Below are 26379 nucleotides of genomic sequence, written 5' to 3'. Positions count from 1 at the left end.
GATATCTCAATTTTAAAAAATGGAAAGAAAGCAGAGTTCGAGGAGGACCATGGGGGGATACATGTCATTCTGGAGACACAGGCTCATATTCCGGTCCCGGGGGTCACCTGTGCACCAATCCTTCATTACCTTCTGAATAGTGGGACAAGGTCAAAAGACTGACACAGGAAGCGCCCGCTCCCGAGCCGAAGATGGTCACACGTTTGGGATCGCCACCAAACGCCCCGACGTTCTCCTCAATCCAGCGGAGAGCTTGGATCTGGTCTAGTAACCCGTAGTTGCCCTTGGCTGCCTGGTCACCGGTACTCAAGAACCCTACGAAAGAACACAGGACATTGTGGGTGGCCAACTAGAAAAAGCACAGGAATAGCCCTGCTGTTTGAAAAGATAAGGGTATCTCGTGCTTTACACCCTGTGTATTCTTCTCTCCATGTGAGAAGCAACAGTGTAGAATGTTTTTCATCTGAGAAGCAACCGTGTAGCACGTTGTTCACGGCAGCGAGGAGTACTGTATGCAAATAATACTTACCATGGTGATTGTTTCCGTTCACACTAGGATAAAATGTCTCATCTGTGGGTTTGTAGGGGTCTAACCTATAGGGCATAATTAACGTAAAATGATTATAACATGTGACAATCCCAGAGGCTATAATTTTACCAGATTCCAGTTATCATACCAGTGCATACGTGCATTTTGTTTGGCAAGGAAGCTTTCCGGGGACAGGGAAAGTGCATGTGTGGTGGGGGGATTTGTGTGCTGGTATCTATATGTAAGATTGTGTGCGTGTGTATAAAACCAATGAGATCAGCTTTTTCCCATTACATTTCCCATCAATATTTTAAATCCTTTTCGTGCTGACGTTTCAAAGTAAATTACAGGCATAAGGAGATCACAGTCTTAAATAGCTTAGTACGCACGTCTATTTTCCTATATAGAAAAAAATATCATGGTTAAATTCTTTACTCTCTCTACTCTCAAAAGCCAATGCATATTGAAATCTCCCAGACTGCCCCCAAAAGCATGAGCTGTTACACTATATTTTAATAAGAAGGAGGATTCTGGAAATCGAGGGACCACATTTCTTCACTGAAGGCACCAAATTCTTAATCCCTCCTTAAAAGCTGCACAAAATGCCATTTGGGCATTTACAGTAGCAGAGTGATCAGTATTAAGCTTCTATTTTGTTCGCTGTTCCTTTCCAATTGCCAGTGGATTGTGACCTGGAAACACAGTTTCCCTCTGAAGTTTGAAGGCATGTCTGTAGTGAGATACACACTCTCCTACTGAGCTTCCACCCTGAATACTTTCTGAAGCACCCCCCGCATTTAATTGCTTGCATAAACTTTAGTCCCTCCCCATGTCCGAATCTTTACTGGATCAGCCTTCTAAACAGCAAAAGGTAAAGTCTTAAAACGCTTTTACCACTGCACATTCTTACTTGCCCCTGCCCCACATACCCAATGATCACATTTTCTCCTTTCTGTGCCCTTTCCTTAGTCCAAGGGACGCTGTGCCATTCACTCATTTCAGTTAAAGTGTAGGAAATTCCAGGGCCACCTGCTGCAGTGTGGACGTGACTGACTCAAGGCCTAAAATAAATAACATCACCCAGCACTGATTCCCCCAAACGTCCTTAACCAAACCAGTGCAAGCTGCTTCTAAAACCAAGAACAAAAATCTTAAAGGACGGGGAGTTGAAAACAAAATGGCGGCGTGAGGTGAGCCTCTGTAACGCTCCCCTGGAATTTACAACGAATCGGACAACAATAACTCCACAAAGGACTCCTTGCACAGCAGACAGGCAAGACGAAGAGGCCGACTACTGAATTCACCTCCAGGTGGGTGAATCGCGCGAGCGGGGGAGGAGGGAGAGGAGAAGTGCGGAGACAGAGCCGCGCGGGCGCAGGACACAGACCTGGCTCAGTGCTCGGAGCCCGCTGCGCCCGGATCTTCCGCAGCCGCGGGAGAGGGAAGGACTCGGACTGCTAGGGCTCCGCTTACGGCCCACAGGGCTGAGGGGGCAGCATACAAAACCGCTGAACCCAACGCTCGCTCACGGCAGACCTCGGAGCAAAGACTGAGGGAAGAGGGCTGAAATTGGTGGTTTAAGCCCTCACTGCCAAGCGGAGAACGGAAGCCCTAGGCATGGAGACTAGCCGCCCCCTCCCTACCCTCCCAGAGCTCGCCCCGCCCCCACCTGCCCGGTGCTAGAAGCGATAAAGTAGCAGTGTCGGATCAAAGGACAGAATATTTGCTGTTCTGAGAACTGTGGACCGCAGACACAGATTCGCAGCTCAACTAGTTCCGGCAAAGGGGAGGGAGCTGTGGAAGCAGGACTGGCTGTGGTGGTGGTCGCCGCCATTGCTCTGGGCCACCTCTCACAACTCACCCCGCCCCTGGCCCCACCTATCTGGGCGGATCCCTGCAGGAGTAAACAGAACTGCTGAAACAAAGGGGCTCTGAATCTGGTGCAGAAAGAGCTTTGGAACTCCAAGAGCTCTTTGCATACCTATCAACCTGTTGCAGAAGACACTCCTGTAGATGTCTAGGAAGAGAAATAGTAAATCAGTGATTGCCATGAATAACCAAGGCAACAAGATAGCTCAGAAAGAAAGTGAAAAGTCTCCAGAAAAGGAACTTAGAGATATGGACCTTTGTGATTTAAATGACAGAGAATTCAAGATCGCAATTCTGAAAAAACTGAACGAGATGCAAGAAAACACAGAAAAGCAGTTTAATGAACTCAGAAACACAATCAAAGAACACCATGAGCATTTTACAAAAGAGATTGAAATCTTGAAAAAGAACCAAATAGAATTTCTGGAGATTAAGAACTCAATAGAAGAAATTAACAATAAAATATCCAGCTTAGGTAGTAGAGTTGACCAGATGGAGGAAAGAATCAGTGACATCGAAGATAGGAACCTGGAATTTACACAGAGGGAAGAAGAAAGAGACTTGAGACTTAAAAGAAATGAAAGAACTCTACAAGAACTTTCTGACTCCATCAGAAAGAGCAATATAAGAATAATGGGCATACCAGAAGGAGAAGAAAGAGGGAAGGGAACAGAGAATATATTCAAACAAATCGTCGATGAGAACTTCCCAAACTTGTGGACAGAACTGGATCCTCGAATCCAAGAAGCAAATAGAACACCTAATTACCTCAATCCCAACAGGCCTTCACCAAGGCACATTGTATTGAAGCTGTCTAAAATCAATGACAAAGAAAGAATCCTCAAGGCAGCCAGGGAAAAGAAGATGTTAACTTACAAAGGAAAGCCCATTAGATTATCATCAGATTTTTCATCAGAAACTCTACAAGCTAGGAGGGAATGGAACCAAATATTCAAACTATTGAAAGAGAGAAATCATGAGCCAAGAATAATATATCCAGCAAAGATCTCCTTTAGATATGAAGGAGGAATAAAGACCTTTCCAGACATCCAGATGCTGAGGGAATTTTCTAATACACGACCTGCACTACAAGAAATACTAAAGGAGGCTATTAGACCACCATCAACAGGGACAACTTGTGGCAACCGAGACATAAAAAGGGGGAGCGTAAAGGCCTGAACTGGAATATGGGAATAGAGAAAGTAAGCGTACTGAAGAAACTGGAATACTCTAAATATCAAACTTTCTTTTACATAAACTCAAGGGTAACCACTCAAAAAACATCCAAATCTGAAATATATACTGTAATAAAAGAAGAAACAGAGGGAAACATCATAGAATACCACCACACAGAAATAACAGACAACAACAAAAAGGCAAAGAAACAATGGAGACACAGCCTTACCAGAAAACTAAAGACAGAATGACAGGAAATCCTCACATATCAATAATCACCCTAAATGTAAATGGACTGAACTCACCAATAAAGAGACACAGAGTAGCAGATTGGATCAAAAAACTAAACCCACCATATGCTGCCTACAAGAGACACATCTCAGCTACAAGGACAAGCATAGACTCAAAGTGAAAGGGTAGAAATTGACACTCCAAGCAAATGGTACCCAGAGAAAATCAGGTGTAGCCATAATGATTTCCGATGAAACAGACTTCAGGGTAAAAAAGATAACAAGAGACAAAGATGGACATTTCATCATAGTAAAGGGGACTATACAACAAGAAGACATAACAGTCATCAATATTTATGCCCCCAATCAGGGAGCACCGAAATATACCAAGCAACTACTAACAGAACTAAAGGGAGAAATTGACCAAAACACAATTATACTAGGGGACTTAAATACATCATTGACAGCTATGGATAGATCATCCAAACAGAAGATAAATAACGAAATCGCAGCCCTAAATGACACATTAGATGAATTGGACATAATTGACATATATAGAGCACTTCATCCTAAAACATCAGACTATACATTCTTTTCTAGTGTACATGGAACATTCTCAAGGATAGACCATATATTGGGACACAAAATCAGCCTCAGCAAATTTAAGAAGATTGAAATCATACCAAGCATATTCTCTGATCACAAAGCTTTGAAATTGGATATCAACTGCAAAAAGAAAGCAGGAAAAAACACAAATACATGGAGATTAAACAACATACTTTTAAAGAACGACTGGGTCAAAGAAGAAATTAGAGGAGAGCTCAAAAGATACATAGAAACAAATGACAATGAAAATACATCCTACCAAAATTTTTGGGATGCCGCAAAAGCAGTTTTAAGAGGGAAATTTATATCATTACAGGCCTATCTCAAGAAACAAGAAAAATCCCAAATAAATAACCTCATGTTACACCTTAAAAAACTAGAAAAAGAAGAACAAGCGAACCCAAGGTCAGCAGAAGAAAGGAAATAACAAAAATCAGAGCAGAACTAAATGAAATAGAGAACAAAAAGACAATAGAAAAAATTAATGTGACAAAAAGCTGGTTCTTTGAAAAGATTAACAAAATCGACAAACCCTTGGCTAGACTCACTAAGATAAAAAGAGAGAAGACACTAATTAACAAAATCAGAAATGAAAAAGGGGAAGTTATCACGGACACCACAGAAATACAAAGGATTATCCAAGAATACTATGAAGGACTATATGCCACCAAATTTAATAACTTAGAAGAAATGGACAAGTTCTTAGAAACATATAGCCTTCCAAGGCTGAATCATGAAGAACTGGAAAATCTTAACAGGCCGATCACCAGTAACGAAATTGAATCAGTCATCAAAAACCTTCCCAAAATCAAAAGTCCTGGACCAGATGGCTTCACCAGTGAATTCTACCAAACCTTCAAAGAGGATCTAATACCAATCCTGCTCAAACTCTTCCAAAAAATTGAAGAAAAGTCAGTACTCCCTAACTCATTTTATGAGGCCAACATTACCCTGATACCAAAACCTGGTAAGGACAACACAAAAAAAGAAAACTACAGACCTATATCTCTGATGAATACTGATGCTAAAATCCTAAACAAAATTCTAGCAAATCGAATACAACAATGCATTAAAAAGATTATTCATCACGACCAAGTGGGGTTCATCCCCGGGGCACAAGGATGGTTCAACATTCGCAAATCCATCAATGTGATACATCACATAAACAAAATAAAGGACAAAAATCATATGATTCTATCAATTGATGCAGAAAAAGCATTTGATAAGATACAACATCCATTTATGATTAAAACACTTACTAAAATTGGTATAGAAGGAAAATACCTCAACATAATAAAGGCCATATACGACAAGCCCTCAGCTAATCTCATAATTAATGGTGAAAAGCTGAAGCCCTTTGCTCTACGTTCAGGAACACGACAAGGTTGTCCCCTATCACCTCTGCTTTTCAACATAGTGTTGGAAGTCCTCGCCAGAGCTATCAGGCAAGAGAAAGAAATAAAAGGCATCCAAATTGGGAATGAAGAAGTTAAATTGTCACTCTTTGCAGATGACATGATGCTATATATAGAAAACCCTAAAGACTCCACCAAAAAGCTATTAGAAACAATCAATGAATATAGTAAAGTTGCTGGCTACAAAATCAACGTACAAAAGTCCATTGCTTTCCTATATACCAACAATGAAATCTCAGAAAAAGAGATAGAAAAAACAATTCCTTTTGCAATTGCAGCAAAAAGAATAAAATACCTAGGAATAAACTTAACCAAGGATGTGAAGGATTTATATGCTGAAAACTATAAGACATTTTTGAAAGAAATTGAAGAAGACACAAAGAAATGGAAAGACATCCCGTGCTCATGGATTGGAAGAATCAACATAGTTAAAATGGCCATATTACCCAAAGCCATATACAGATTTAATGCAATCCCCATTAAAATCCCAATGGCATTTTTTAAAGAAATAGAACAAAAAATCATCAGATTTGTTTGGAACCACAAAAGACCAAGAATAGCCAAAGCAATATTAAAAAAAAAGAACAATACTGGAGGTATCACACTCCCTGATTTTTCCTTGTACTACAGGGCTACAATAATCAAAACAGCTTGGTATTGGCGGAAAAACAGACACATAGACCAATGGAATAGAATTGAGAACCCAGAAATAAAACCACATAAATATGGACAGATAATTTTTGACAAAGAAGCTAAAAACATACAATGGAGGAAAGACAGCCTCTTCAATAAATGGTGCTGGCAGAATTGGATAGCTACGTGCAAAAGAATGAAACTGGACTGCTATCTGTCACCATGTACCAAAATTAATTCAAAATGGATCAAAGACTTAAGCATAAGACCTGACACAATAAACTGCATTGAAGAAAACATAGGTACTAAACTTATGGACCTTGGGTTCAAAGAGCATTTTATGAATTTGACTCCAAAGGCAATGGAAGTAAAAACTAAAATAAACAAATGGGATTATATGAAACTGAAAAGCTTCTGCACAGCAAAAGAAACTATTGACAAAATAATGAGGCAACCAACTGAATGGGAGAAGATTTTCACAAACAGTTCCTCTGATAAGGGGCTAATATCCAAAATATACAAGGAACTCATGAAACTCAACAACAAAAAAACAAACAACCCAATTGAAAAATGGACAGAGGACCTGAAGAGACATTTCTCCAAAGAGGATATACAAATGGCAAATAGACATATGAAAAAATGCTCAACATCGCTAATCATCAGAGAAATGCAAATGAAAACCACAATGAGATATCACCTCACCCCAGGCAGAATGGCTTTCATCAACAAAACAAATAGTAACAAGTGTTGGAGAGGCTGTGGAGAAAAAGGAACCCTCATACACTGTTGGTGGGAATGCAGACTGGTGCAGCCACTATGGAAGGCAGTGTGGAGGTTCCTCAAGAAATTACGAATAGAATTACCATATGACCCAGCAATCGCTCTCCTGGGTATCTACCCCAAAAATATAAAAGCATTTCTCTATAGAGACACGTGTACTCCAATGTTCATTGCAGCTTTGTTTACGGTGGCCAAGACATGGAAACAACCAAAATGTCCTTCGATAGATGAATGGATAAAGAAGTTGTGGTACATATACACAATGGAATACTATTCGGCGTTAAGGAAAGATGATATAGGAGCATTTGTGACAACATGGATGGATCTCGAGAGAATAATGCTAAGTAAAATTAGTCAGACAGAAAAAGCAGAGAACCCTATGATTTCACTGATATGTGGTATATAAACCAAAAAGAACAAGACAAACAAATGAGAAACAAAAACTCATAGACACAGACAATAATTTAGTGGTTACCAGAGGGTAAGGGGGTGGGGGGTGGGTGATGAGGGTAAAGGGGATCAAATATATGGTGATGGAAGGAGAACTGACTCTGGGTGGTGAACACACAATGGGATTTATAGATGATGTAATACAGAATTGTACACCTGAAATCTATGTAAATTTACTAACAATTGTCACCCCAATAAAATTAATTAAAAAAAAAATCTTAAAGGACGACACCGTACCCCAGAAGAGAATCAGAAATGAAAGGGCTGGGTGAAAAGAAAGTGGCAGGAAGTGTTTTTGTTTGTTTGTTGTAAAATTACAATAACCAGGACACATAGCGTGCTGGACCTACACACACATACAAGGTGACCACTGTACAGTTTGCACACGTATGGCCCATTTGGCCAAGTCCAGTCATGTCTAAAGTTTTTAGGGACCCATGTGACATTAGGTATGAGGAATGGGAATGTGTGGCCATTACCAACCCTCCCTTATTTCATTAGCAATTACTAATTAGCGTTTTCTGCCAACCAATGTCCTGCGGCTGCGGCATTCATCACTAAACCTTTTACACAGTTTCTCATAGAATGGATCACGCTCTGCTAGGGTGGGAAGCCTCTTTCACGCAGTTTTATGTATAACATGGGCTGAGAATGGCCGTGTGGGTGCCGTGTAATGAGCATAAGACAAGCCGCTCTTTCCCCATGAAGGAAAGAGGTGATTCATTTCTAAAGGCTCTCTTAATTTTCTGGCAGAACCCCTCTGTCTCCAACACACCCCTCGTCCACCTGCCTCTCTCCGCACTTTCCGGAATGGCTTATTCACTTATTTTGTTTTTGCAGAGTGCAACAACACCTGGCGAGCCACTTGTCTTCAGGAAAACCTGACTCTTGTCACACTGGTCCCGGTGGCAGGCTCATTAATATTCCGCATCTTGACAACCCTTACTTTTTCTCCATCCTGTGGAAAGGTTTGTGATTCTGAATTCCTTCCCAAAGTCCTGATGGAAACAGCCCTCCGTGCACCTCTGAAGTGTAGCCAATGAAATTCTTTTTTGGAAGCTGCCTGCTTGTTTCCATAGTTTCTGCTTTGGAATCTTCATTTCCTTCACTATCCAGAGATTCCCCCCACACCCCCTTGTCTTTTAAATGATCAACGAGGCATAGTTTCCTTTGCAGATACACAATTCTACAGGCATGGAATTCTACGAACCACAAGGGCAGCTAATCATTTTGTAAACAGACACGCTGCCAAAGCGGGGTGCTGAGAGACGCACCGTCACAAGTCTGTTCCCCAGGAGAGCACGGGGCTTTCCACATATGGTCTAGGTGAGTTAATGAATGGGGTCCCTGCACTGGCTATCCTTTGAGATCAAAACAAGCAGCCCCAGGCACACGCGGCTCCAGACTCTCCCAGCATTCCAGCTGATGAAATATTTGCTGTTTGAGACTTTCTGTGTCTGCAATAAAGCCTGTGAATGAGTCCTCTACCCCAGCAATCGAAGAGTTAGTGAGATATACAAAACAGACAGAATTCTAACACATTGGTGAATAGGCTGAGACAAGGTTTCATTCAAAGCACTGGAAGGGACAAAAAAATATAGACACACAAGCGATCCGCTCAGAGGTTGTGTGGTAATGCACAGCATGGTGACTAGTTAATTATACGGTGTTGCCTATTTGAGAGTTCTTAAGACAGTGGATTTAAAAGTCCTCATCGCCGGAAAAATTTATTTTTTGTAACTATGTATACTGATGAATCTTAACTAGATTTATCACGGTGATCATTTTGCAACAGACACAGATATTGAATCATGGTTTCGTACAACTGAAATACATATAATATTATGTCAGTTATACCTCAATAAACGAAAATGCAGTTCGTAGAAAATTGCCTAAAACACAGAATTCACATTTCCGCCTACATGAACGAAATAGGTATCATGAAAAAAGGAGCCTTGTATTCACTCTGAATATTGCTGCTACGATAGAAAGTTTCAGGTTTTTATGACAGGAAATCCTATCTAAAGGTTTCTTGTTGTTTTGAATTGTGCCATCGAGTTTCAGGTCACATGGCTTTCCAGGCACTGCGAGGCTGTGGTAAGAAACCAAATGAGAGCAGGGATGGTGGCCCCTTTGTTCATTTATAATAGGACCTGAAAGCCACAATGCAGAAGTTAGTTCATTACATCATAAGCAAAGCAGGCATCTTTTCGATGACCGTTAAGCAGGAAAAGAAAAAGAAAAATCCAATGACATAGACTAGCTCACAATTCACATCATCGTTTTGTACCCAGAAATAATCCCGAGCTTTCCAACGTAGGTTTTCTTTGGCTTACTTGGTACACAATTAAGAATACATATAGTGCCAGGTGGGTGTTAGATGAGGCAGGAGAATCACTTCTTAAATTATACAAATGTCTAACCACTGTGCTGTACAGCTGAAATTAATAATAGTGAATGTTAACTGTACTTAAAAAATTAAACACGGGGAGAAAAGGTGAAGGGAAATAACAGGTCCAAATTCCAGGTATAAAACAAATAAGTCATCCTGTGACTTTATATATCCTAAATTGTAGTTGACATTTTAATAAAAAAATAACAACAAATAAGTCACGGGGATGTAATGTACAGCATGGGAAATATACTCAATAATATTGTGATAGTCGGGTACCGTGTCAGATGGTTGCTGGACTTACATTGGTGATCACTTCTTTAGGTGTATAAATGTTGAATAACTATTGTGTATACCTGAAACTAATACAAGATTGCATGTTAGCTACATTTTGATAAAAATATTTTTTAAAAGATTGTTTTAATTTTTAAAAAATGAAAGGATCTTCAATAATACACACATGTACCAAGAAAATGTGATGGTGAATAAAAAAGTGAAAATCGCAGTGGAATGTCGACTTTCAGTGAAAAAAAGGGGACTGAAAAAGGGAGATGTTTCCCAGGTGTGAGGGGGGACACATGGTGCACACAACCTCTGTGCTGTCACACACACCTGTCCCTTTGCTTGAGGGCATAGACCACGCTGTCTGCACCATGAAGTTCTCAGTTATTACACAGACTGTTCACAACAGCTCTGAGATTAGCTTTTCTGTGACGCCCTTCCTGTGTTTCTTTCCAAAGATGCTGGTTCCCGGGCCCATGAGTCTCACGTGTGCTCACCTGCCTGCTGACTTCAACCACACACACGGGATGCCTTTCCTGTGACATGCTGTTGTCATCCTGAGTGGAAAAGTACTTATTAAGGGCTGGGTGGTAATGCTGATTACGAGGTGGGGGGCAATGGGGGCCAATAGCAAGGTTTGGTTAATTTACCTTTAGCTAAAGGCACGAGGACTGTTTCGAAAGCAGTGAGAATTTACCCAAATGCTTTTGTAGGCCAGAGGCATTTCCAACAAGACCACACAGAGTAAATTAAAAAGATGTACTAGCTAAAACAAAGAAGTGTGTGTGTGTGTGTGTGTGTGTGTGTGTGTGTGTGCACATGTGTGTATACATATCTATGTATTTCTCTATATCTATATACTATATCTAAATCTATAACTGTCATCTATCTATCTGTCTATCTATTATCTATTTAGCTATCTATCTAATGATAATACAAAAGAATAAAGCATACTTTTAGAAGCTGGCTAATTTTCTGGTTCATTTAAAAACCATAGTCTAAAAAAGTGCACAACAAAGCCTTTTCTCCACATCATTATTATAATTTTGTTTAGTTTAGTAAGTTACAGCTTCCCTGAATATCTCAAACAATCACTGAGGTCTATTTCATAACAGGATGTAGCTTAAATTGTCAGAGAATGTATATCTGGTGGTTTTCTCTGGGTTTTATTGTTATGTTTCACCCAAGACACAAAGCCAGGACCACACGTACGTGCTTCAAAAAGAAAATTGATACTTTGCACATTTTACTGATAACTTACATAAAGTTCCTTGCCAGAAGCCTTCAGATATTTCTGCCATAAAAAAAAAACAAAAACAAACAAACAAACAAACAAAAAAACCCACTTCTAATTATAACAGAAGTGGTTTGGCTAAAAACTCAACAAAGTAAAAAACAAAGTTTCACACACAAAAATACAAACAAATGAAAGAATAAAGAACAGCATAGACTAATTTCACTATCACCCCAATGGTTTCAAGGTTGCCGAAGCTGATGGACAAGGGCAGACACTGCTAAAAATAGAGACTCAGAGGGAAATGTGTTCAGTGCCTTACCCAGGTGCCCTGTGTCACAGCTCCAAGACATGTGTCCTTATCTGACCAGGAAAAGGAACCAAACTCCGCACGACCAAGGGAGTGTTTTTCTAGGTTCCAGAATACGGGCAGTCATTATTCAAAAGGGGCAGAGCGTCCCCGTAGGGTGGTCGTTTCGAGACTTTGGTCTATCATTCGTCGGGTCATCACTGAACCTGCCAGCCGCTGTGGAAAGGCAGCACATGGAATCCTCCTTCCCTGCCCTGTCTTTCATCACCAAGACCCACTGCTCTTCACAGAAAGGGAGGACGAATGGGGAAAAGCTCTCTCCGGCCAGAAAAGAAATTCCAAAGTCGATTCTCTCTCTACCCTCTCCTTCACCCGCCAGAAATTGTAACCAAATTTATACTGAACTCAGGTCTCTGTTCCTTTTGTGTCTCTGATATAATCTGAGCTCTTTGACTTTTGGGGGAAATAAAAATGTGTGGAGTACTATTTTCTTATGCTGCCTCAAATGGTCCTTAAATTGAGTAAAACTAAAACTAAAAATGAAATGATGATATGCATATAAAATATGTACACATGTGTGTATGTTGTACATTTTGCTGTCTTCATTTCTAAGTGTACCATTCCATGGGATTAATTAATTCACGATGATATGGAACCATCACCACTGTCTGTTTCCAAAACGTTTACATCACCGCAAACAGAAAGTCTCTAACTAGGAAGCACGAAGTCCCCATTGGAGAGATACTTTGAATCGTGGAGTCAAGAAGATGCCTGACCCACGCCCTGGGCTAAATCCACTTAATTAGGCATGTCACCTGAATTTGGCCAATGCCACCCCCACTGTTCCCACTTGTAATGGACTGAATGGTCTTGTTCCATTCCCCCCCTGCCCAACTTTCATATGTGGATGGTCATAATGACAGGAGGTGGGTTCTGTGAGAGGTGATTAGACACGAGGGTGGAGCCCTTATAAATGGTATTAGGTGCCCTTTAGAAAAGGAACCCCATAGAGCTCCCTCACCCCTTCCAGCAAGTGAGGCTACAATAAGATGTCAGCAGTCTGCAATCTGCCAGAGGGTCCTCCCCAGAAGCTGACCATGCTGGAGCCCTGACCTACCAGCTTCCAGAACTGTGAGAAATACATGTCTATTGTCTATAAGTCACTCAGTCTATGGGATTCTGTTAGAGCAGCCTGAACAAAGACACCACGCCTGCCCTCACTGGCTAAAACACCTGAACCTATGTTTCTCCAGATAAGAGACGTTTCTGCAGCTAAAACGTCTGCAGTAGGACTCAACATCGAAGACCTTTTAACATTATTCTGTTGTTGTTAGGTCATCTACCTTTCTTCCCGTCAGCAAAGCAACTAGAATGCGGTTACCTTAAGGTTGCAGCCGGAAGAAAATGACGAATAACAGAATACCTTGTGTCTAATTATTCAAGATTGATTTTAAAAATCAGCCAATATCCCCACCTTAGTGAGGTCTCATCTGTCCACAGCAATTTGCTGAATGTAAATCACAGCTGGTTTTCAAAAGGAGGGCTCTGAAATAACGTGGCATACCGTTCACTTTCCAGGAAACAGCGTGTTACGTTGAACCCATGATTTTTATAGCTAAATTCTACACGCTTACACATTTATATACTTTCAACTCAAGGAATAAAATGAGGCCAATGATTTGATTGACCATCACATTTAAATAGAAACTTCAAATATTAGGGTGGTGCAAAAGTAATTGCGGTTTAAAAGGTTAAAAATAATTCCAAAAACGGCAATTATTTTGCAGTAACCTAATAATATCTAATCACTTTACACAAAACACCTTGTAATTTACAAAGAATTTTTACCAAAAAGTTCTTAAAATAAAAAAACAAGTTCTTATTTTATTGATGCTGCTGAAATTGAGGATCCTTTCACTTACCAATATTTCTGGTTTCTTGTTATGTCTGTGACTAAGCACACATATTATTTTAAAAGCATTGGGTAACACCAAACAGTTGATTAATAATGATTAATTCACCTCATTCTCAGCCAGGTTCTTTTAACAGCCTCCTTCCCGGGTCCCAAATTGCCTACCCAGTAAACTGGGTTAAAATGTTGGTTTTTTCCCCCTTCCCTGTCCACATTAAGCATCTGGAAATCTTTTAAGAAACACTCATGTTTATAAGTCCCAGTGGTAGAGATTCTTAACGGTTGTTTTTGGGTAGGATGTGGGCACACGTATTTTTTTTATACAATTGTACAGGTAATTTTAATGAATCACTGATGGGATCCACTCATCTAGAAAGCAAATAGAAATAATGTCACTGACTTTTCTGTAATAAAATTCTTCTTTTCATTTTCTTATGTCCCTGATACCTTAAACAAATCAGTAAGTATCCTGTGGAGTAGTGTTTCTCAAACACAAAGATATACAGTACCCTGGACAATCTGTTGATCTTCTCTGGCAATGTGTTTGGGAAGAAAACACACACATTTTTTTTTTGTCATTGTTTGTAATTGTCATTATAAGCAATTCTCATTGTTTACAATATGTGTACATGTATTATATTTTTAGAAATGTCACACTTGTCCCATTGTGGCCAATGAGGGTCCCTCCAGTGGACTTTGGGGGTCCTTGTGCTTGTAGTGTATCCTTGTTTTATATTTACATATATATCTCCATACACATGTACATACAAAAGGTGAGACAATTTAGTTCAGACCGTGTGTGTGTGTATAACTCTTACTAATAATGGTTTTATTTTTTTTAATCACTTTCTTTATGTTCTTTCACAGTCAAATGTGTAGCACTGAAGACGTTTCAGCAATGAGATGAGTTGAAACATCATACATAAAGGAAGGAAAACAGCATCTGACATGGAACTCAGGCAGCTCACATACGAGGTCTTTTACAGCCTCACAGCCACAAAAATGCACCAAGAGGAGAACAGCTCAGTTTCTGTAGCCAACCTGTCATCAATTATACTTTGTGTCGCAAATCTGGGAAACTACTGGGAGCAAATTGTGTGTGGAGATACAGTGCACGTCAACAAAGTTTAAGAACCAAAATCATTAAGTATTAAGTTTGGAACTCTGCTGAAAGCAAATATTTCTGTATTATATATATTTCTCTAACAGGTGGATAGTATAGGAGAATCAATATGATTCTTGCCCTTCTCATAATTGTTCCAAGGGGAGCTTACCTACTTTTATGGAGGTAAAGGATAATTTATATTAATTCTTGCAGCACGAAAGGGAAGCCTTATGTAACGTGTGGCTCCTGACACAACGTGGTGAAGTTGGCAGGAGCAACCTGTCTGATGCTTCCCCAATCATCAATCTGTTAAGAACCCCATGGTACATCTACAGGGTATCACACAGGCTCCAGTTCTACAATTCGCCATGCGCAGGGGAGTTTTTCCACCCAGATGTCCCACGCTCCCGTGAAGCCCAGTGTGTCTAACATGAGCTAAACAATTTTATCCTCCTACAACACGTCTTCCTAATATGCTGTGTCAACGTTGCAACCATGTTTCCAGCTATACCGCTTGAAGCTTTCGAAATCGTATGTGTGATGCCCTTGCTTCTCTTCTTAAAATCTCAGCTCATGGATAACATACAGGTCGAGATGGTGTTTTTTTTTACCTTGAAAGCATTTATTGCATCCATCCCTTACTTTCCATGCCCAGACCCGTCTACAATCCCACAACAAAGAACTTAATCCAAGCTCCCCAGTTACCCACCGCTCCCATTCCACACTTTCCCAAACGCCCACATGTTGTTTATGGTCCTCCTTACACTAAGTGTTGCTTACAATTTATTTCCCTCACAATTCTTTAATAGACGTTCTACAAACAGACATTTGTTTCTTATCTGCCCTCTGTTCAATCAGGTTAGTCCTAAATGATAGGTTCTCATACTCACCTTATGTCCACTTTTATGCTTTCATTAAATATACCTCGAATGAATAAAAACATATCCTTTCACCAGGGTATAGGTGGCCCCATCTCCCTCCAAACAATCGCTTTTCCAGTATCAGGGTGATTTGAGTGCAGGAAGGGGACAGGTAATGATTGACAGCTGGTAGACATGATTGAATTTATAACAGTGCACACATATTTTATGAGCTTGCTTGCTAGATCCATTTCTTTACCAATAGATGACGGACAGCAGTCCTTCTGAAATGTCATTCACCAATAGTGCAACCATGAATGTAGCTGGAAAATGTGGTGTATCTCGTACAGCAGACACCATGGGGCAAGTGTGCCCTCTGGAGCTCACAACAAGTCTTTTGTTTAAAAATTCACATTGCAATCAACAATATCTGAAGTGATTTTAACGTACACACCCTTGATTGTCATGATGGCACAACTGTCATTATGAATTATTAAATACGTCAGTATCTGTAGTCTAGCTATGATATAGGATGATAAATGAACAAAGTGAAATTCGAAGCCCTGAGCATTCAGAATTCATCTCTGGAACAGCTGGGTTGCCTTTCAGAAACAGAGGAAAGCCCTTTACGAAGTTTTCAACCAGTGACAAAATCGTAAGGGGGGGCATTTATTTTCCGGGCTATCTTCTGAACTCAAGTGTTAACTAACCACAACCCATTAGGTCTGCAAGGATGAAAGAAGTTGCCACACAGTTAAACATTTTTCCATTTCTCACTCTACCTAGTTATTAATAAAACCCCTTGGAGGAGAAGGGTGCAGATTTCTTTGGAAGGTTTTTACCCTTTCTTTTAATAGGAAATAGACATGAGACAAGGTAATACAAACAGACACAAGACAAAGTAAGAGTAAAGGTTTTTCCTGCTAGCGAAACCTACTTGTGAGGACCTTGTCAGGTCAGAGGAAAGCTCTGCTGGATGGAGAACCTGAGGGCCAACATGGGAGGCTACCAGCTTCTTGTGGCTATTTAATGGCATTTCCCATTTTGCCCTCGCCCGGCCCACAATGCCAGGGCCTGACAAAATCAAGGGAAGGAAGCTGCCTCCTCCCAATGATGCTTATCTTAGAGTTTAAAGCTACGTTTTGAGAGAAACGTTATTCTTACTAGGTTTTCAGTTCACTGAGTCATCAACTATCATTGGTTGTATGTTTATATGAGAAACACACAGGCTGGAGCCCAGCCTTTGAAAACAGAAAATCCACAGTGACAGTAAACGGTGATGCCTTAGTTTATTCTTCTGAAGAGATCATACCCTCAAAACGAAAAAATAACTATAAACATGAATACTGAAACACACAAACACACACACACACACTTTCTAAACAGAAAATTGTCTTCTACATGATATATAACTATTGGAACGGACTGATGTAGAAATTTCAATAGACAAATAAATTCAATGATTTCTTACATCAACAGAGTAAAGAGAAAATGATAATAATCTTAATGAGATTAAAAAAGTCTCAATGAAACAGATTTAAGAATTTATAAATGTCTTATCAAATTCAGAAATAGAAATAAACATTTGTTATTCTGAAAAATGCCATTTACCAATATCTTAATCCAAGTATGATACATATATAACATTTAGCGGACTTTCTTCCAAAGACAGAAAAAGTGAAAGACACACAGTTTCATTTCTACTTAACACTGTATTCAGATGTCCTATCCCGCTCTGCAAGAAAAATACACACAAAAAAGGTGTGATAGAAAATACTGATAAGAAATAGTAGCTATTGATATTATCTATTACATATAATACCCAACAGAACTTTAAAAAAATTTAAAACTAATATAAAATAGTATTGAACACACCTGTAATGGACAAAATAATTTAAAAAAATCAATGATACAAAACCAAACAAAAAACTAATGACAACATTTAATAAAGTATCTAGAAAGAGTACATACAAAAGCCAATATTATTTCTATATATCAGCTACAGAGTTTAGTGAATGTTTTTTGAAAAAGATGTCATTTGTCAAGGCAAGAAACTATAAAAGAAACAATACAGTTGTGGAGAAAATGTAAAACTACATGTTAAATTTCTTTCTGTAAAAAATTTCAAAAAGTAAAATTTTTTTTGTAAAAAATTTCAAAAAGTTTCAAAAAGTTCAAGAATTCTGTATTCAAAAACAAGTGCATTTTGTATGTAAATTATATATTTAAAACCACACAGAAGTTTACAGTCCTGAGATGAAAAAAAAACAAAGTAAAATATCGACAATACCTAGAAAAGATAAAGAGTAATGGAAACTCACATGCTGTTCTTGGGAAGATAAATGTGCCCAACCATTTAAAAAGTTTGTGACATTTGCATGTTTCTCCACATATGCACCTAAAACATGGTCCAGTAAACCTATTCTAGGTAAAGAAATTTGTGCACCTTTTCAACAGGAAACGTACAAAATGTATATAGCTGCCCTGCTTATAAAAGGTCAAGCTAGAGTCAATTTTCCATTTCAGAAGAAGAGGTAAGTATTTTGTGGTACAACCATAAAAGGCAGTTCCCACATCCATGACCTCAATGAGCAACAGCTTTAACCGTCACCATGGTTGAACACCAAAAACAGTGTTCAATGAAAAGGAAGAATATATAATGATCCAATTGATAAAAGGTCCAAAACAGCCTACACCTAACATACGAATAGGGTTGTGCTGGCAGTGACAAGTCTGTAGAAGTAAAATTTAGTAAAAGAAGGAAATGATAAAAGTCAGAAGGGTTATTACCCTTAGGGTGGGGCCAAAGCAATACAATTTGGAGAAAAGGCAGGGATCCAAAAATCTGCATGTTTTAATTCGGGTTCATGCTGTGATTAGAAAGAAAGATGTTCATTTAATTATTTATGTCCATGTATGAAATAGTCTCTAATAATAAAAAAAAATTAAATTGTCTTCGAAAGCTGGAAGCAGGACTGCACGAAGCAACTGGAGATATTAAAAAGATAAATCCATTTTGTTTTTCAGATCAAATCCAGCAGTACAAAAACCAGCATGATCAACCTTAAATTTTCTAATGCAGAGAAACCACTGGGTTTAAAAGTTTGCAGTCATTAAAATAATGGTTTATCTGGAATGAAGAAAAACGGCACATTTTCTAATTCTTTCATGTCGTGCCAAATGCTATTTCACAGTCACCAGAACAAATGAATCTAAATAATTAAGTCTCAATTAGTATTTATGAAGGCGTTTATTAAAATGGTTTTTAAAATTATTCTACCATTTTCGGTTGCTACATATGAAGAACGTATTACTCATTATAAATTTTACCAGAGGTTTCCAGACATGGCTGGACACCTGGGATGTGTTTTGCAAGAAAGCTCCTGGCTCTCCCCTCTGGAGATGGCGACCTCTTGGCTCTGCTACTGGAATGGGTAGATAGCTAATTATTCAAATTGAGAGCAGAGCTAAGAAAAACGATGCAACTTCTAAAGGGACTCCTCTGTGAGTACAGCACTAGCTTCATAAAACCGCACTCTTATTATTTTAACACCATAAAGCAAAACTCATCTTAGGAAGACAACTGAGTTCCATCGTATTCTTTGTTTAATCATGAGTGGCAGAGGGTGCATTCTAAAAGAAGATTATTGATTTGTTTTCGATGGGTTGGGAGTTGAAACATGCAGAAGAAAACACCCAAAAGGTAGTTATCAGAAGGGCTGGAAGTTGTTTAATTTGGAAGACTTATCTTCCCATTACTGTGGTAAAATGCTCCCGGTTTGTCTTCAAATCATGGGCTAAACCTAATGAACACCGCACCGCACCGCACATACACACCTCTGCTCAGGGTTGAGTGGATTTCTGGATAATCCAGGAAGTAGCTGAGTTTTTCATGTTTTATGAAAGGTGGGGGAAAAGAACTATTTACATGTGGAAATAGGGAAAATCGGCTCCAGAAATGACCATTCCGTGCTATGCAAGGAATTTGCAGAGATGTGTGGGGAGGGGTTTGGGTTCCACTTGGAGTGAAGCTTGGAGCTGAGTCTGTGAAGTTACCCCCACTAGGAGAATGTGCATTCCACTTGGGCTGGCATCCAGGTCTCTTTTACCGTTGGCTGAGTTTACGTGCTTGCATGGCACACCACTGGTCCTTGATAAATACATGCTGAATGAGTGGGTTTCCAGCGACATGGAAGCCCACCAGGATCTCCCGAGGACACTATTAGGTAACTGGAAATACCGCAGGTCACGTCACGTGGATTTCACCTTGGAGTCTGTACACACTATGGTCAACCACAAACCTTCAACACCTGGTCACCAAAGAGAGATTGTGCAAGTCCGTGGTACCTGGAGGGCTGCAGGGCTGCATATCCCACAGGGCTGCCTATCCCACATCCGCCCTCCAGGACTGAGACACTCATCGGCTCATGAGGTTGGAGTTACGGATAGGTTGGGGGTTCAGATTTGTAGTTGGGTTGGGTCAGGGCTTGGGTTCAAGTGTGGCTTTGGGTTACATTTCAGCTGAGTATGAATTTGTGCTCCTGTCGAGGTTGAGGGTTCATATTCGGGAGTCAATGAGTGAAAGGTAATGGTTTGAAGATCAAGAGTCAATGGTTAAAACTGGTTTCGAGTATGAATTCAGGTTCTGATTGGATGTTGAGTTAGGGCCAAAGGTCAATATTAAGACCATATGCACCTTATGGACCAGGGTGAAAGGTTAGATCTATGACCAAAGGTTATGGGTCAGAGGCTCTCTTTGGCAATTGGGTTCACCGTTTAAGTCACAGGTCAATAGTCAAGGGTAGTCAAGGGGCCAAAGGTCAAGGGTAGTTCAAAAATTTACATTAAAGTCAGGGGTAGGTGTTTGGTTTGGTTTTGAGTTTGGGTTCAAGTTTAGATTGGGTAGGATTAAGTTTGGGTAGGATTAAATTTCAGTCCCAGGTTAAAGTTAGGGATTGGGTGTGAGTTCAAATCCCCATTCACTGTTTGGGCTCATTGGTCCTTAAAGACATGGCCAAGAATCAAGGGTGAAAGTCAGGGCTTAGTTTCAAGCTTTCATCTTTTGGTGAGGATTGGTATAAGGTTTAGGTTTCAGCATTGGATTCTGGTTAAGTTTCAGCGCCAGTGTTCAGGTCAGGGGTCAAGGGTCAAGGTTCCATATGGTAAGAATTAGTGTTAAGAGGCAAAGGTCAGATGTAGGGTCAATAACCTGAATTTAGTTCAGCGATAGGTTTTCACCTTTGAGTTTCAGTTTTTGCAGATGCAAGTTCAAATGTAATATATTTTTGTTATGGTCATAAAATATCCATTGTTTGAACCTAAGCATTTTAACCATTTTTACATGTGTAATTTGGTGGCATGAAATACTTTCACAATGTCATACAACTGTCACCCCTATCTACTTCCAGAACTTTTCCATCATCCCAAACACAAACTGAATGTTTTCTCCTTCTGCGTGTCTATTTAAATACACATGTATGCATACACTCTATTAAGTTGGTGCAAAGGTAATACAGTTTAAAAGGTTACAAATAATTGCAAAAATCTCATTTAATTTTGCACTAGCCTAACAGATGTGTAAACAAACAAAATGTGTAAGTGTGTATATATGAATATATACGTATACTATGTGGGTATATTCACATATATAGGCATAGATATGTACATCCCCTTATTCATTCATTCATTCATTTACGGCATGTAATAATAAGTGACTATTTCTTTACTCAAAAACATTCATGTATTTCAAGTGTTCTCCTAACTTAAACTGGTCCCAGATCAATGTAAAGAGAAAATTCATAAATGCATTTTCAGTGTCCTATTATTAGAATTTATCTGAAAATACACAGAAAGCTGTCTATCATTGCTTCTCGGGGCCATTGCTGAAGACTGTCCCCCATGCCTCTAATTATTCTAGCTGCTGGGGTGCCTCCAACTCTCTGTGGTCCTCCCAGGAGGACTCTATTCCAGAATCACAAGTGTGTCCCAATCTGATTGCTACACCCTGGTTTTGTGTATTCAGCCCACTGATGTGAAGATAAATGTGGTTGAGGAGAAATACACAGGCCAGATTTTGTCACCTGTACAAGGGAGGTACCAGCAGCTGCACTAGAACACACACAGACAAGTAAAGGGTGCAGAGAAAGCAATGTCACTCAAGGAGCTCTGGAGGTTTGCAGGATCTGCTAGGAAATGTGCAAGACACTCCACATAGAGGCAGGGAGAGTGTAAATACGTAATACCGTATACCAACTACAATTTTTTTTAAATGTGGGAGGGGCAAAATATTTAAAATAGGGATAGTGTGAAAAATCAAAATATTCCATCAGGTAAACTGCTAAATTACTATATTGATAGAATATCCATTCCCTGATATACTTTGTGTTCCAAAACAAAACTTTTTAGTAATCTTTCCCCCACCGTGCTAATTATTATATGGCTGATCTCTTTCAACTTTTCTGTCTCCTAACAGTATGCGTAGGTTATAAAGCTTTTCCCTTTTCCAAGCCTTTTTCTTACCATGATTGTTCAGTCACAATGAAGCAAGAGATAAGAAAACCCTGTGGAGTTCTCATTTCCCAGTAATGTTCCAAAATTAAAATAACACGAGAAAAAATAGTGTCAGGAAGAAACACCTAAAATAATTTGGCTTACTTGGCAAAATCAATCATACAGGAGGTGGCACGACGACTAGCTCCCCTATTTTTAACAACCTGGAGGCTATTTCTGCTTCGATGTTAATTTTTTAAAGTCTTCCCTGGACACTGACATTTGCTGTCCAGGTAAGGTGTCACCGAAGTACAGATGGAAACCCACACTCACTTCAGAACAGACAAGTATGTTTGGAGAAATCCAAAATGGCATCTCATCACTTTTCCTACCTTGGCTCAGCCATCTGGAAGGCGGCTGAGCTCACGCTGCTGCAATATTAAATATGCCGAAATGCATTGTGTCTCCTACATGTCTTTTATTAATGGTTGCATTTCATTTAGGGGGGAAAAACTGATTTCTAATCCTCATTTTTGGAAATAAAGCCACACTTACGAGGGATGCAATCAGCACCCAGAATTTTAGATTTATTCTGTCTTGTACCAGATTTAAAAGTCACTTTCATATCTTACAACCACACTTCTATTACAATTTACATTTTAGTCTAATTCTTAATTGAGCTGCAATTGAAGAGAGAATCAGGGCGAACAGATGAGTTGAACCCTACTTTAGAGTTTGTCTTTAAGTCACTGTCTTAGCAGAAGCTAATTTTATCGTCTTTAGTGAAACGGCTTAATGGCTATTGTGCTGTTAACAAATGGGGGGAAATGGTAGAATCCTATGGTAGTGAAGCACAGGGATCCCCTTTAATGTTCAATATGCTAAGAGGAACATATAACACACAAATGACTTGGCTCTAATTGCTGGGAAGATTTTTTTTCAGCTGAGCGAAGTGGAATTTACAATCAGAAATTATTTTAAAACACCTTTCTTCCTTCCTCTGCTTAATTATAACCTATCACAGCGTTTGAGAAGCTGTTGAAATATAAGGGACTAGAACACAAAACCAACCAAGCCGACTTTGGCTTGCAAAGTCTGCCTGACATGGCACAAGGCAGGGGAAAAGTCAGTTGGACACAAAGACACAGGGCTGGTCTGGAGGTCATGCTAACGTTTTCTTTCAGCATTACCATGAGAGATAGTTAAAAGACAGACTGTTCCAGGTTCAAGGCAATATTTCCTCAGAAACTGCCGTAAAAGCACCAGAATAACCTCAATGAGATCATGAACCGGCAAATTAATACAAGGCAAAACAAATACCAGAAAACGTCTGCAGGTCAGATTGACTTTTAGAAATGAGCTGTCCTTACAGAGCTGTCTCAGGTTGCAAAATCACTCGGAATAACGTAGATAATGATCTCTACAGAAGACAAGGGAGACCCTGACTCTGAACGTCAGTATTAATGATTCAAGTATGAATGATTCAGACACCAGGGGCAAAGCCTTAGAAGAAAGTCACCGTAACTTTCTTCATAACAACGCAAGACTTCCAAAGAAAAGATTGATCTCCCAAAGTCTCCCTTGTTCTTTGAAGTGATCACAAGCTGATTAATAATACAAAGGTTGACAAGTAGCTGATTTACGGAAATGTGTCCACTTTTTGATTCACTGCTGGGAATTGAGGAAGGAAAAAAAATTTGTTTTTTAACCCATGACGGTCCCAAGGAATGGAGAAAACAAGATGGGAGCTCAAGGTCGCTCAGTTACAAAGCCCCTATAAGGGACGATGAAAATCACATCCCACATAGAAACAGTAAAAGAATAACCACCCATATCGCTAGACTGGGTTGACTTCAGGGTGTAGAAACGTGAGGAAAAGGAAGTGCTGAATAGACAACAGAGTTAAGGGATAAAAGGATTTTGGTATTTCCAGTGGTTTAAACAAGAAAGCACAAACAGTTGGGGAGGTGGCTAGCCACATTAGAAAAAGATGGAAGATTTCATTGCCCTTTAGTGTATATGTAGTGATACTGGATCCTAAGTATTATTGCTTAGACCTGAGATCAAGGCATGAAAATAATGGCAGTACCTTCCTCAGTTGGGCTCTTCCTGGGGCACCTCACTGGGTGATTGGAATCCAGGCTAGTGTATTGGGTACTCAAAGCTGGCTGCCAAGGGCATTTCCACCAACTTTACTGACATAATGGGATCTACTAAGCAGAATCCTAAAGATGTCCCTATCAGATTCTTGTTCTCCTGGTTATTCAAACACAAATCTGGGTCCTATTGTGAAGGGAACTTTGTCGACGTGATTGAAGGTACTGGGCAGCTGACATCCAGATAAGCACATTACCCTGGAATATCCAAGTGCGTTTCACGTAATCACATGACCCTTAAAAGCAAAAGATGCAGGTGGGACAATCGGTCAGAGAGCTGCCATGGAAGACGGGCAAGGAGAGAAGAGGTAGAAGGAAGTCAGAGTGATTCCAAGTAGAAGAAGATGGCATTGTAATTTGGAAGACAGAGCACAGGGCCAGGAGATACTGAAGTCTTCCAGAAGCTGAGAACGACCCTCTGCCAAAAGCCAGTAAGGGAGCAGGAAGGAACCGCAGCCACGTGGGACTGAATTCGGCCGACAAACCGAATGTTCCCGCTAAGTAGATGTACCCCTTAGAGTCCGAGCAAGGCAAGTCAGTCCCCACACTGATTTAGGCTTTGTGAGGCTTTGCAATAGAGAAACCATTCCATAGGACTGTGAGAGAGTGAATTGCTGTTGTTTTAAGGTACTGAGTGTGGATATGTTACAGCAGTCGTAGGAAACTATCACAGGGGAAAGCAGAGTAGCCATCTTCTACTAACACCCCCCATCACCAGAATCACTGAGCACCACCCCAACGCTGCTTGTGAGAATCGGTTCACATCACAAGGAAAACAAAGAGAGTCTATGAATCATCACATCCATTGGGGAGATTGCCCTGTTCTCGGAAATGCCTCTGGTCTCACAGAAGATGTTGGCAAAAGGACAAACCCAACTGGAGCTGTTTTCAAGCATTATTTTTAGTAGGGTAATAGCAAAGAAACTGGAAAAACAAGCAATTTGGAAGATACTACTTAGATTCCCCAGTTTGCTGATAAATGGCTGATAAATCCTGGTGGGTTATGAAACCTCCTTTCATCATGTAAAATGAGGGCAATTGTACCTTCATCATGAAATTGTTGTTGAGAATAAAATGAAGGGGCAATAAGCAGGAGGAAGGATGCCCAGTGCTGCAAAGCTTTAGGAAATAGTATCTGTTAAAAGGAAAATTTAACAGTAGCACTACTTAATAATAATAATAATAATAATAATAATAATAATAATAGATGAAAGCCCATTAAAATAACTACTGGGCATCTCTTTTCACTGGACAATATGCAAGAGTCCCTAAAAATAACGATATACATGAAATTTGATGGAGAAAGTGATGCTTAGAAAAATACGGCGCTGCAGGGAGGATTGCAGCAGTAAGAAGTTTATGGAAGGACTGGAGGCAGTGGTAAGATTGATGGCTTAGATCAGCAAGCATCCTTCTAAAAACCCATGGTGAGGAAGCACCTAGAAGGAACGACACTAAAACAGATGTACAGCATGATTCAAAACTCCCAGAAAAATAGAAAATGACATATCCTTCAGAAAGGGAAAGTGGCGTATGATTCATTTTGCGAAAGGTCCCAGCTGAAGAAGGTAGGCTGCCTGCAGGCCTTGTTGGTCAAGCTTGAAGCAAACACTTTTGGAAGCGAACGTTGAGAGGGGAAGAAAGGTGTTCAACAGAAAATGCAAGACCGTACACACAGATATAGCATCTCAGGGTCACGGTGCTTGTGTTGAATCAGGAAATATGGTTCCCTGGGGAACGTGGTGTGCGCCTGGTTGTCATTAAAATGGAAGATTCTGGAAACTCCATTGCTTGCTATTCACCTCTGTTCTTCCCACAGAGGTTGCATATGCACACAGGAGAATATTACTTGTGAATTCCCTATAACCAAGCGTTCATTTCTTCCCATGAAATAAGTCATGCAGAAACCACGTAAGGAAAAAGCAATCCCAAGGTGTTTTTGGTGGTCGCC

General features: G+C 39.9%; 1 protein-coding gene across 6 annotated transcripts in view; it reads right to left on the bottom strand.

Moving 5' to 3' along the window:
- The window catches only part of NLGN4X (neuroligin 4 X-linked), a 287894-nt gene that overhangs the window by 13053 nt on the left and 248462 nt on the right, over nt 1-26379 (bottom strand). For all 6 annotated transcript variants that reach the window (XM_081042395.1, XM_081042400.1, XM_081042398.1 and 3 more), the window contains one exon: nt 130-315. In XM_081042395.1, the coding sequence (XP_080898521.1) occupies nt 130-315 (186 nt within the window). The remainder of the gene's footprint in view (nt 1-129; nt 316-26379) is intronic.

This window comes from Rhinolophus hipposideros (assembly GCF_964194185.1).
Source record: "Rhinolophus hipposideros genome assembly, chromosome: X".
In the NCBI taxonomy this organism is placed as follows: Eukaryota; Metazoa; Chordata; class Mammalia; order Chiroptera; family Rhinolophidae; genus Rhinolophus; species Rhinolophus hipposideros.
Note: the sequence above shows the minus strand (reverse complement) of the source record. Positions and strands in the feature narration are given on the sequence as shown.